The sequence below is a fragment of the Cygnus olor genome, chromosome 6, assembly GCF_009769625.2.
Source record: "Cygnus olor isolate bCygOlo1 chromosome 6, bCygOlo1.pri.v2, whole genome shotgun sequence".
NCBI lineage: Eukaryota > Metazoa > Chordata > Aves > Anseriformes > Anatidae > Cygnus > Cygnus olor.
Window position 1 is genome coordinate 136,579 of NC_049174.1, and position 12,811 is coordinate 149,389.

At 38.4% G+C, this 12,811-nt stretch overlaps 2 protein-coding genes across 14 annotated transcripts in view; one reads left to right on the plus strand and one right to left on the minus strand.

Moving 5' to 3' along the window:
* Positions 1 to 87: 87 nt before the first annotated feature.
* On the minus strand, positions 88 to 5,662 carry NDUFB3 (NADH:ubiquinone oxidoreductase subunit B3). Its single transcript, XM_040562481.1, has 3 exons — positions 5,530 to 5,662; positions 2,216 to 2,351; positions 88 to 350 (listed from the first exon to the last, which is right to left on the minus strand). The coding sequence occupies exons 2-3, from the start codon at positions 2,347 to 2,349 to the stop codon at positions 194 to 196; spliced, it is 291 nt and encodes a 96-aa protein (XP_040418415.1). The 5' UTR covers positions 2,350 to 2,351; positions 5,530 to 5,662; the 3' UTR covers positions 88 to 193.
* A 15-nt stretch (positions 5,663 to 5,677) lies between these two features.
* FAM126B (family with sequence similarity 126 member B) overlaps positions 5,678 to 12,811 on the plus strand; it is a 56,268-nt gene continuing 49,134 nt past the window's right edge. For 2 of the 13 annotated variants that reach the window (XM_040562403.1, XM_040562409.1), the window contains exons 1-4: positions 5,718 to 5,780; positions 6,203 to 6,246; positions 9,226 to 9,402; positions 9,708 to 9,883. The gene's annotated coding sequence lies outside the window, so the exon portion shown is untranslated. The other 11 variants (XM_040562394.1, XM_040562405.1, XM_040562395.1 and 8 more) reach the window with 9 other exon arrangements.

A 12,811-nucleotide genomic window follows, 5' to 3' on the forward strand; every position in this document is an offset into this window, starting at 1 on the left:
TCTTTCTGCAGACAGAAGTTGAGGAAATTGCTCTGGCTACATTTTTTGATCCTTTCATAAAAGCATAATAAAACCAAAGAAACATGCTTTTTACCTGTGACATACTTTAATACGCATATTATAAGTACAGAATGGGCAATGGTCTTCTGTACATTTTAGTAATGAAAAAGCAGCAGGTTGTCATATTTGACCTTTAGTGATGGCCTCCATTCTTCTTTGGGGGAAACAGTGTATACTCAATGCCAAGAGCAACCACGAAAGCTGCAAATCCCCACTTGAGTCCTCTAGTAAAGATTTCCATTAAGGTGACAGGTTTTGCATAGCCACCCATATACCTCCAGACTTCATTACTAAAAGAGAAATAAAACCAAAAGAATAGAACAGGATCAGTGGAGCCACTGTGATAAATATAACAGAATATCTTTCTTTGGAAAAAAATCTTGATTCAACTTAGATATGCATTGAGACTGTAACATTTCTATCATTTAAGTATTGAGGTAACTGAAGTTAATGACATCAACTCTAAGCTGCTACACATATTAATCTACATGAGGTACAAATAACATCAACAAACAACACAATTCTAGTATGCGACTCATCTCCCCAAACTTGTTGCATATTTTCACTCTGAATCAAAATCAACCCACTGACTTGTAAGGGATAGAGTAACTACAAAGACTAGTCACTGTGCTATACAACCTCTAGAATAATTAAATCTTGAAGGGTAAGTTTTTCCAGACATAGAAAACATCCCAGTGTGGAGACACTTCGTTATACAACACGATGCTTAACTATGTTAGGCAAAGTCAGAAAAGTCTACTAAAACTGATTTTATACAGATGAAAATAAGTTCTGCTAAAAAGTTAGAATATTTACAAAGCTGACCCTCTTGTCTCACTGTTCTTGATGCATTGTTATTGTAATGTTAGTCACTGCTGTGACTGACTACAGCCAACCACTAGATTATGCTGTGTAGTTCAACCAGCATAATCTACAGAAATCTATAGAAAAGAAACAGTCTCTAAGGACACCAAGTCTTTAAGAAAAAGGAAAAAAACCCACATTTACATAGACACAAACAAAATCAGAACCATAATTTTGGTGGGAGATAGAGATTTTAACAAGGGGGTCAAGTATTTATGTTCACAGATCGTATTCTCTTGGGCAAATGGTTTCTGTGACTCAGGATGAAAGAATATTGGCATGGTGGAGTGTTTTCTAGTTGCTGTTACAGGATACTTATTGAAAAAGATGTAGGTTTCCAAATATGACATCTTTCACACAGCTTATTCCATATGGAATATGTACATTAATGTACATTTGCTACAGAGATGGAAAAAAGTGCCATCAACCCCAAGCTCCTCCAGAGGTTATAGCATGCAAAAAGTTTTAAAGAGATTACTATTATCACTACAAGGAAGTGCTAACAGCTAAAGCCTCTTCTATGAATGCTCCCGGAGAAGTTGCTCATGTAGTTTTTCTTCTTACAGAAGAACTGAATTACACAGCACAAAACATCTACTGTTTTATTCACCAAGATTGAAGAGCACTCAACCAAAATTTTACATAGTTTATGATGGGGGAACGCATATTAAGCATTGTTTTATAGCTGCTTAAATGATCCAGAATTGCTCTGGCAGAAAAAGAGGTGGCATTCATTGTAGAACGGGACAACTGAGAGGTAAAAATCTCATCTTCCATGATGTAAGTTTACCTTACCTTCCATGTTACGTTCGTTTCTTAGCAAAATGAAATGCATTGTTGAATCAAATTCCACACTGTGTGTTAATATATTTCTTCTTTTCAAATAAAGGCCTCCTGTTGTTTATGAGCAATCCTATTTCTAGAATATAAGTTCCACTGACAACATCTGAGCACACAAACTCTGCACTGAAAAAAGATAGTCTTACTCACATGTGCAAAACCTAACATAACTTAAGTGCTTTGGTGGATGAGGCCCTGGTCACTATGCTTGATCTGTATCATCAGGAAACACCACAAAGTACAAGGGTGCCTGTCAAAAATGCAGAGGCTGGTCAAGGTAATGCAGTGTGTGACCTCTGCAAAAGAGGGAAAGACATAACTAAAATTCTAATTTACTTATTGTAGATGAATTTTCACAATTTTTACTAAAGAAGTGTTGTCTGCAATGACAAAATCCAGTTGATGCTACAAGACAACATATCAAGATAATTTTTGAGGCTCTTGCACTTACCGAGCCCATGGATCCCTAAGACCACGTTTAGCCAGCCTTTTCTGGACATCCTCTAGTGGAGTACCCTCCACCTTCCACTGCCTGTAGTCGGGGAGTTCTGTTTGGCCATGGACACGTTCACTTCCATGCGCCATACCTAAAAGAAAAGATAAGGAGTTTTTAGTTCTCAGGGAGTCCAGCTTATTTTCCACACACAAGGACCAATATCCTGTACAGGAAGAGTGAGGAGGTTACAAGAAATCCTACAAAACACCAGTTTCTGCTTTGTGAACAGTGCACCTTTGTTCAAAGAGCTAAGAGACTGTGCAGCATTTCAGAAGCTGGTGATAAAGAACAGTAAAGCAAACTGTGCTGGACTGTATTATTTCCCATATAGTAACAGTTGACTATTTTGTCTGAAAACCTGCATGGTTGGTTTATTTATTATCAGCAATAGCCACCTGTCTAAAGGCAAGAGTCTTCATATAAAACCATTTCCAGAGAATTAACAGCAACATTATGTTATTTATGGATTTATTTTCTCCTAATAAAAAGACCATCAATATGGACCTTAAAATACATAGCATAGCATAACACAAACATTGCCCAGGAACATGAAGAAAATCAAACAACGTAGGAGGCTAAGATAATAGTTCATCCAAGTTTGATATCAGAGTGCCTATATACATGTCACATATAAATATTTCAGAATCATAGTTTAAATACTCCACATTGGACTTTTTTTTTTTTTTAATATGTCATTTAAGAAACTGTATTACAAGTTGAGACTTGTAATGACTAGCTTAGCTGAGACTATTTTACTGGCTGGAGAGATATTTTACTTGTAATGATTGTAATGAATGGCTTAGTTGAGACTAGCCAGTAAAATATCCTTATTTGTATATTTAGAATTTGAAAGTGTGATGTGGATTGAGAGGTATCAAACTAACTCTATAACTACAAAACCCTAGATAGAATATAAAACCAAGTAATTTTTAGTTAGTGACCTATGTGCACATTTATAGAATACTGTTATATTATGGCTTATCCCAGCTCCTTTAAATAACTGGAATCCAAAGACGTCAGAGAACTTGAATTACTCAAACAATGTAATTGAATGTACGTACACTAACTTGTCACAGTTCAATTTCAAATTTTAAAAAATTAAGTAGAAGAAGATTCAGATGTAAATATAAAAGAATAGGGCATTACAGTAGACATTAAAATCACAGAATCATAGAATCCTTATCCAATGGTAGCTTGCTACAAGCATTTATGCATATATATCAAATATTAAAACCATGCAGAACTACTAGCTTTAAATCCAGCCATAACAGCATATTAAACACTTAGAAAATGTTCACATTACAACAGAAATCAGATTTTAAATCCCCCGCACTCCACCATCTCTTTAGTAATAAGTTTGGTCAAACCTACTTGAAAAGAAAATATAAAAGTAGACTTTTCCAATTAAAGGCAATATTTGTTTTAATAAAGTGGTGCAGATATTATGCACACTAGTTAAAAATGTTAAAAATGTTAACATTTAACTGGTTAAAAACTAGTTAAAAATGGCAAGTTTTCCATTTTATAGACTGTAGTATTGTTTAAACTTATTTCGATCTTAGCATAAAAGCAGTAGGGAATACCAATGTGAGGTATGTAGTTAGGAACTGTTAACTTTCCATTCACATCCTTATTATCCACTGCAGAAAGAAACAAGAAAACAATGACTTAAATCTTAGACAGCTGAGCTGGCTAACCAAACAAAGAATTAAGAACACTATGTAAGGCTGGGCAGTATTGTTACTGCAGCAGTATGTATTTTGTAGCCCAGGGCAATCCTTCAATCTTCAGTACTGACAGTGAAACTAGCATTTCTCAGGTGCTAATACTAAACTAAGAATTAACTGGTGGCATCAGCTGAAACTTTAGAATAAGAATTTAATGTTGTTGACTCAAAATTTGAACACACACACACCTAACAGAAAAAAAGATGGATAATCAATTAAAGCACCCCGTGATGAAACTATCTTGTTTTCTAGTACAAAGCACATGGACTGGAAGCTGTTAAAAGTCACATTTCTTAAAGCATTGTCAACGTTTATACTGTATGAATACTGATCTTGTTTAAACATGGCACCTTTTTTTAAATTCATATTTTGATGTTCCATCTTCTTTAAAAGTAGGCAAGAATTGCCTGATTTTGACATTTGCTTAAACAGCTTTTATTTCTTGCAGTCACTAAGAATATTTGAGAATTTTAAGTTCTAAAATGTCAGGATACAAAAGGCATAGTCTTTAAAACTGTGCTACAGATGCAGATACAACTACATTTAGAATTTTGTGTGTTCAAAGATTATGAGGTTTTTAGGGTTGGTAATAGATATTAGCTTGGACAAGCTTACATTCTGTCTCTGTACAATACTATGGCCACTACTTATTCTTCAGAATCTAGAAAGAGCACAATTTTATTCATCTTTATGGAATATATGCTTCATCCTATTATTTTTTTTTTTACAGTTATCATATGCGAAGAAGACATATAATTTACAAGTTTTAGGTGCACAGCTCCAAGCGCATGATAGACTTCACATTTTTTCCTGTGAGTTTTAAAGAAACAAACGTGCAGATTTGTTAAACTAGGAAAAACAACAGCTTGTTTGTATCAAATTACATTAATGTTGTTATACTGAAAGTGCTCTGAAGCCCTGATTTAAGTGACAGATTAAGAGATTTCCAAGGTATAAGTAATTCATTTGATTATCTAAGCAGGTATATTGTAGGCTAGAGTGTTGCTGCCTTGTAAGTTGTCACCACCATTATGCTCATCAAGCAGCTACGTAAGTTTTCTTATATTAAGTAGTATCAGGAAAAAACAAGAAAATACTAGTTCTCATTAGAAAACTGATAAAGGCAGATGGGAACGTTAACATTTTCAGTAAGACCACGAAAGGCTAAAAGAAGATAACGTGAATTTCCCATCTTGACACATATCTAGTAGCGAAGAGCTAATGCAATGCTCTTCATTTTCAGGAAAGTTAAAAACACAGCTTCAAAGCCTGTGACTCCTAAAGAACCCTGGCTGTAGGGGCAAGAACGATGGAGCAGAAAATCTTAACGAGAGCTGTACCACAGTCTATTGCTAGCTACCCCCTACCCCCAAAGCAAAACAAAACAAACAAAAACCCTCTCCTACAAATATTTGCCCTTTTCTCAGAAAGTGCTTTCTGTGCACACGCCTAGCCCCCAGCCCCACCGGCACGCCCGAGGGCGGGCAGCGGCGCGGGCCAGTGCCGGTGCCCCCGCGATCCCCGCTGCCGGCCCCCCGGTACCTGCCCGCTCCGTGCCCGGCCGCCAGGACACAGCCACCCAGAAACGGAAGGAAGCGGCTGATACCGGTGCTGCAGAAGCCGGGGCCGGCCGCAAGAGTTCCGCGCGCTTCCCGTTCCGTTCAGTTCAGTTCCTGCCGGGCGAAAGGAGGGGGAAGCACGCGGCCAATCAGCGCGGGGCTTGTTGGGAGCGGAAGCGGCCCAATGGGCGGGCGCGTTGTTGAGTTGCGGGGTCGGTAGCGGCTGGAGGAGAGGTGAAGGAGCGGTAGGGCTGTTCTGCTCCGTTTGGGACCGGAGCTGTTGGGTGGCGGTGGGTGGGGCCTCGGCCGGGCCGGTACCGAGCGCCCCCTTCCCTTTCTCTCCTACGTTGCCCGTCAGCTGGTGCCGGCGCCCCGGCAGGGACGGAAGCGCGCAGGAGCTGCGAGTGCGCGAACCGTCCCTGCCGCCGCCGCTTTCTGAGGGGAGTGGGGCCGCCCCTGCCTCCTCCCGCAGGGCACCGCGCTTATGTAAGCCCCGGGCCTGCGCGCCCCCCGCCCGGCCGCTGCCCGCTCTCGGGGCTCTGCTCGTCGCGGGCAGGAGCTGGGGGATTGCTGGGGGTGCTCGTGAGTGCTCGTGAGCCCGCCCGGGGTCTGCCGCTGGATGCGCCCTAAAAGGGCATCGCTGTTTGTTTCCGTAGGAGAAGCGTGGAGGCTGCCTGAAATTCTGGAACTGCGCTGAAAGGTAACTGGAAGTTAAGGGTTTTCTTGAGACCTGCGTTTCCATTGAGGTTACTGCTTCGTTACATCCAGTGCCTGTTCCTGGAGAGCTTGGAGTTTGGCGTGCTGTGGCTATATAATTATGAAGTGTTGATTGCGTGACTATCTGAATAATTATTTTTTTTCTTTATGTATGCTTCGAGGTTGAGTACATTGTGCCCTTTATCTGGAAAGAAACTGATAAAGACAACCACTCAGTCACTGACTTACAAAGGCTTACACCATCTCTGTATTCTAGATACTACTATAATGTTACTTATTTATAGCATAACAGAAATGCCAGGATACTGATTTTTGACATGCTTATAAGAATCAGAATAAACCCTGTTTTATAACATGGTATTGACAGAATTTTAGGACAGACTGCAGGTTTGATTTTTGTTTTTAGTATCTGATGAAAAGATGTTTCTGGGTTTCATTTTTTTTATGGGGATATTGGGAGAGCACGAGAAGGGTTCCAGGAAGAATGCCATTATCGTGTTATTAACAGTGAAACTGTTCTAAATACTGTGCCATCTGTTTAATCCAGACTGCCTCTGTCTGGTTTCAGCACTGAATGTTTTTCCCTGGGAGGTAAAGTCTGCAAGATACAATGTCAGAGTGAGAGGAGATGCGTTTGTTTTTTTGTAACGTGTTGGAGGATGGAACTGGGGAAGGATTCTTTATCTGTTGGGTATCAGGGAGTTAAATCTCCATCACATGGACAATGATCTGTCTGATACCTGTGAAGTATTTCTCCTTTCTTGTAGTGTCAGAAAGCTACCGGCTATGTGCTCAGTATCTAGTGTTGCTGTGGAATGTTGATATTTTCCTCTGAAATATTTTTCAGTGATCTGTAAACACGTTAGATACCAAACAAAATAGTTTTCTTTGTGATGGAAAAAGGTAAGGTCATGGCCTTGTGTTTTGTTTTGTTTGCTTGTTTTGTTTTTCATAGTGTATTTAAGTATGGCTTGATGATTTATCCATGAAGCCATACTTTACCGATATTGCCAAGCCTATCAGCTTCTACGTTCAGTACTGATCACAGCGGATTGACTTTGTGTGACTCATTGTAGTCAAACAGAATTATAGGGGCGGAGTACACTCTGCAAGATTCACCTTCAAATACACTGCAAATTTCAGGGTTGAACAAGGTTTTGGTATCTGTTTCCCCCCACCCAAGTACATAAAACCTCTTGATAGGACTAACTTTGTGCAGTTTATTGATTTGCTCTAGAGTGAGATTGCTTAATGTCTTGCTTCCTAAATTTCCTTTTCTTGCAGTATGTGCTGTACTCTTTCTTTCCAAAATAAAAGACTGCAGATATGGGGGATGTGATGTTTTGGGGATATAGAAAGCTTTCTGAAGCTGTATCTTCACCAAATAAGTGAGTTTAGATAATTTTAAGGGACCTCAGTGTCTTGTTATAGCCTGTTTTTGAGAAGTAAACTTCAATTGTTAGGGCTGGAACTATAGTGTAGACAAGGAGTTAACATAAAGAAGAGAAATTTTTGTCTTATGTAGAACATACTGGATATCCTTTAGGAAGAGAAGGTCATTGGGATTCTGTGTACAAATAATCAGTACTTGTTATGGTTAATTCAGTTGCTTTTTTTTTCTTTGCTACTGTTCATGGTGGTGATAATTTCTGAAAATAAAGTGTTCTAGGATACAGTTACATTAGTGTCTATCCAGCCACCCTAGTTGTGATTAGCTGGAGTTCCTGCTTATGTTAGTAGGTTAGGGGAAGGTGGCAAGGCTTTCTTGATAGCTTTCAGAAGCCTGTGTTTCCAGAACTTTTTGTTGATGTATGTTCTAGATTAACAGATTAATTGTTGGTACTATTCTTCTCTGCCTGTGCACACTAACATTCTCCTTATCAGTGATTTGTACTGAGTAGTATGCTCTTCCAGATTAGTTTCTGGAGTAGAGAGCTGCATGACAGACAGTGACTTGAATTTTTTTCAACTTTGACATGACAAGAGGTGTGTTTTGTTTTTTTTTTCCACTTAATGTGTTAATACATACTTGAATTGCTTAAAACTAAATACTACGTATTTTTCTCCTGAAATTGCATGTTACTTTCTCAGGCTCTATGTTGGTTATTTATACTTCACCGGAAGCCTGTTGTTGTTCAAATAAAATTGTCATTCCTGCTTTAATTGCTGTAATGATGAAAAAGGTTTTTCCTTAGTCCACCTTGGTTTCTTTAGATGTTTGTTTGTTTTTTTTTTTTTAAAAAAAAAGGCTATGAAAGGCGGGAAAGTAAGTTACCTTCTCAGGCTGCAGTAGAGCTAAATATTTCATGGATTGTATTATAATGTCAAACCACTGTTTCACTCGTCTTTAGGAGGAGTGATGTGCTCTTGCAACACTGTTAGTTTCTCTCTGTATTTTGGCAATCCAGAGATCATTCTTCACAGGAACAACTGTACTGGATTAATCTGCTATCCTATCTTGAAGTCTAAAGCTCTTGGATCCTGGTATGTGACAAGACCATTGTTTCAATCCTGCTTGTTCCCCAGGGCTAAGCAGTAGTTGACAGCAGATGCTCTATTCTTATTCTTTTTTTATAGGCAAGTGTATCAGGTTACTTCTTAGGTCAGCTCTCTCAGTGGGGATAATGTTTTGTGTAGCTTTTTCTTCCATGAATGTACCTAATTTTTTAAAACTCTTGAGTCCGTGTATGGTTTTTGAATCAACAAGCATCACCATATATCTTGTATTGTGTGAATAACTCATTCCTTAGTTCTGTTTTGAACCTGTTATCTGAGAACTTCATATGATACCCCTGTTTTCTGTAGTAGGAGGGACAGAATTGTTTGGCTATTTCCCAAACAGTTTGATATGAGTTTAGAATCTTTAAAATCAAGCTAATATGTTCAGTCAATACTTGCCTGGGCAGGAAAAGAATTTTAGCTTTCATTTTTTCATTTTCTTTCTTTGTTCCTTTGTGTAAAGATATAAACTAATATCTGGCAGTGAAGCTGAAGGCTTCCTCAGCTGACTCCCAGTGAAGGCCATCTTTGCCATAGGAGTTACCATTTCGGAAGAAGTCCTGTGACTCCTGGGGAGCAAGTGATCTAACCAGACAGAGACAGTCATCAATCGTAGGTTTTGACTTGCTACTTCAGTCAGGTATTTTCATTTACAAATGGTATAGTTACAAGAAGTAATTTTTATTTAATGCTGTCTTTAGCTGTGCTTCCTTTGCAGTTGTTACCTTGTAGTAGATAAAATTTCATGCAGAATTTTGTTCAAGCAAACATTAACTTCTGAGTTGCATAATTTGCTCAGACACTTCATGTAGGCTCTAAAGGTAACTGTAAAATAGTGATGATGACTTTAGGAAATATTTGTAGGTGTTATGCATTATCTGACTAATCTTATTTTTCCTGAACCTTTCTTTTGCTGTCTTTTTTTTTTTTTTTTTTTTTTGGCAGAAACCGAGATTCTTAAATAATGGAATCACTGGAGGGTTGAGGTTGGAAGGGACCTCTGGCGATCATGTAGTTCAACTCCTTTGTTCAAAGCAGGGCCTACTAGGGCAGGTTCCTCAGGACGTTGTCCCCTCAGTTTTTGAATATCTCCAAAGGCAGAGACTCCACAGGCTCTTTGGGTAACCTCTTCTAGTGTTTAAACCACCTCACTTTGAATAAGTTTATTTTCTTACATTTAAATGGATTTTCTTATATTTCAGTATATGTGCAGATAGATGCAAATATTTTGAGTGTGAAAGTGTTCTTAGTTTGTGCTTGTATCACTAAATGAAGATAACCTAGTTAGTTGGTTGAACTTTTCTCTCTACCTTTTCTTGGATAATTCATGCTTTTATTAACAAGACAAATAATTTGAAATGTGTTTTTTTTTTTTTTAACTTCAATCACAGAACATACATATGTGAGTGATTCTTTTTCCCCCCCTATAGAATTCTGACCTTAGTCCTTAAATTTGAAGCATGAGGTCAAGAGGTAGAGGGGCACTTCTGATGAAATAGAATGTTGTTATATAGTAAAACCAAATTCTCTATTGCCAGCACCACAGAGAAGAAAATGTATAAACATAGATCAGGATCGGGTGCTGGGCAAAATAATACACAGTCTGCAAACTGTTCCAACACATGCTGCAAGTTATCAATAATTAACAAAAGTTTTGTATTATAAGGAGAATTGCAGTGTGGCCATTAGTCATTCTTCTGTTAGCATTAAATTTTTTGTCAAATATAAAACACTACACCCAAATTCATTATGTATTCAGTTTTCCTTGGAGCCAAAAAACTTAGAAAAGGTATGTTACAGATGTTTATTGTATGGCATTTATGTTCATATATAGTGTCTTAGGAGTAATAAATTATGTGGTTATGTAACATATTTGTTTAATAAATCATGTATCTACTTTTAAACTAATTTGCATCTTTTTATTTTGTGCCATTGTAGTGTAATCTAGGTATAATGCACTTTTCTGGTATAGTAGGCTGAACTCTGTTACAGTGTTACTCTGCTGCCATGAGATATCCTTTTCCTCTAAAGTCCTGTATTTCTCATCTAGATTCTATTTGAAAATGCTTTGGGGAATAAAACTGACTTAGTTACCTACTTCAATAGAAATTTAACTAGGAGTCACAATTTGGGTGATTTGTAAAAGAACGGTCATTGTCAAGTCACCTTTTTGTTTTTTCTTTGATTTCTGCTCTGCAGGCAGTCTGGCTTGCTCCTGTTGGCCACTGCTTATGTCAGTTCTGTTGCTTTGACCTCTTAGTATTATTCTGTAAAGCAATATGTATACTATGGTTCGAAAGTATTAGTTTACTTTTGATTGGAATATAGAGAACCAGAGATATTTGGAAGATTGCACTGGGTAGTGAACTAAAATGTCTATTGCAAAGTGTTAAACTTTATTTTTCCCCCAGTATGGAATATTGGGAATTGCCAAATTCCCTGGCTACATAATGCTGTTCAACACAAGACCTGATGGAGGTTGATGGAGCAGTTGAAACCTGTTACAACTCTCTTCCAAGAATTTGTTCTTTGTGCATGGTTTGGGGGTTCTTTCTGCAGGACAGAGTACTTACACAATATAGAGTTAGATAATAACTGATTAGAGTTAGAAAATAACTGATTTTTGCAGTCCAGAAATGCTAAGTCTATGTTCTTGTGTGTAATCTGAGTAATTTAGCTAACTTTATTATATTTTTTATTTTACTGTGTGTTGTTGTTTAACCCAGCTGGCAGCCAAACACCACACAGCTGTTCGTTCACCCTCCCCCCTCCCTCTCTGGGATGGGGGAGAGAAATGGGAAAGTGAAGCCTGTGGGTTGAGATAAAGACAGTTTATTAAGACAGGAAAATAATAACAATAATAATAATAATAGTATTAATAGTAATAATGTGTACGAAATAAGTGATGCACAATGCAATTGCTCACCACCCGTTGACCGATGCCCAGCCTATCCCCGAGCAGCCGGCCCCCCCACCCCGGCTAGCCACCTCTATATATTGTTTAGCATGACATCAGGTGGTATGGAATACCCCTTTGGCCAGTTTGGGTCAGCTGTCCTGGGTCTGTCCCCTCCCAGCTCCTGCTGCACCCCTAGCCTGCTCGCTAGCAGGACAGAGCGAGAAGCTGAAAAGTCCTTGGCTTGGTGTAAGCACTGCTCTGCAACAATTAAAACATCAGCATATTATCAGCGCTGTTCTCATCCTAATCCAAAACATAGTACCCTACCAGCTACTAGGAGGAAAATTAACTCTGTCCTAACTGAAACCAGGACACTGTGATTCTTCAGTAAACTGAAAAGGTTAGGTCTTCTTTATTGGTGTCTACATTCTGTGTGGTTTGTGAGTTCTTTAAATAGTTATATGTTACTGTTCCACTGAAGTATCTGTAAGTGAGATGTATGATATGGACATTTGTACAGGCTGTATGACTAGTTTGCTGATTCATACAGGGCAGTGCTGGTACTTTGGGGATTATTTTTTTTTCTCTTCCCATTCTCTCTATTTAGTAGATGTATTTGGGGTTGTCTTCCCTTCTGCCCTGCCTTGGCATATATTAGAGGTGAGGGGAACTAGTCTATATCTGGAAAGAGTGAAAGAAATTTATTTCCTTTTTGTTCAGATGGGTTGGCATGTGCGTACTGTTTCTGAGAGTTCTGGTATCTGTTTCTTCTTTCTGTCTCCTTCAGTTTTGAGAATACCCTGAGCTTTAGAAGAGGCTGGAGACCAGCCCCTCTGCATGTTTGCCTCTGTTCTGATTTGGAATAGGGCCACAAGGTAGAAAATTTGATTTAGAAAGTATATAGTATAACAGTAATAGTATAAGGGTAAGGGGAGGGTATGTTAGTATATTTTCAAACTCAATATTCTAATAACAGCAATGAGATAGACAGATGGTTGGTAAAAATCCATTTACTTCAATGAAATTACACAAGAAGCAATTGAGGAATCTGTTAAGTAATAATAATGTGCCTTTTTACATAGAAATGTAAAGCATGCTGATGAAGGATTTATTCTAGCAAAAGCTTCTATTCCTCTGTATGGGTAACCAG

Bases quoted from the DNA above. Each gene is read 5' to 3' on its own strand.
- NDUFB3 (XM_040562481.1), bottom strand. From the start codon at position 2,349: ATGGCGCATGGAAGTGAACGTGTCCATGGCCAAACAGAACTCCCCGAC. The intron at 351-2,215 runs GTAAGTGCAAGA...TTTCTCTTTTAG, and splicing joins CTTAGGGATCCATGGGCTCG to TAATGAAGTCTGGAGGTATA.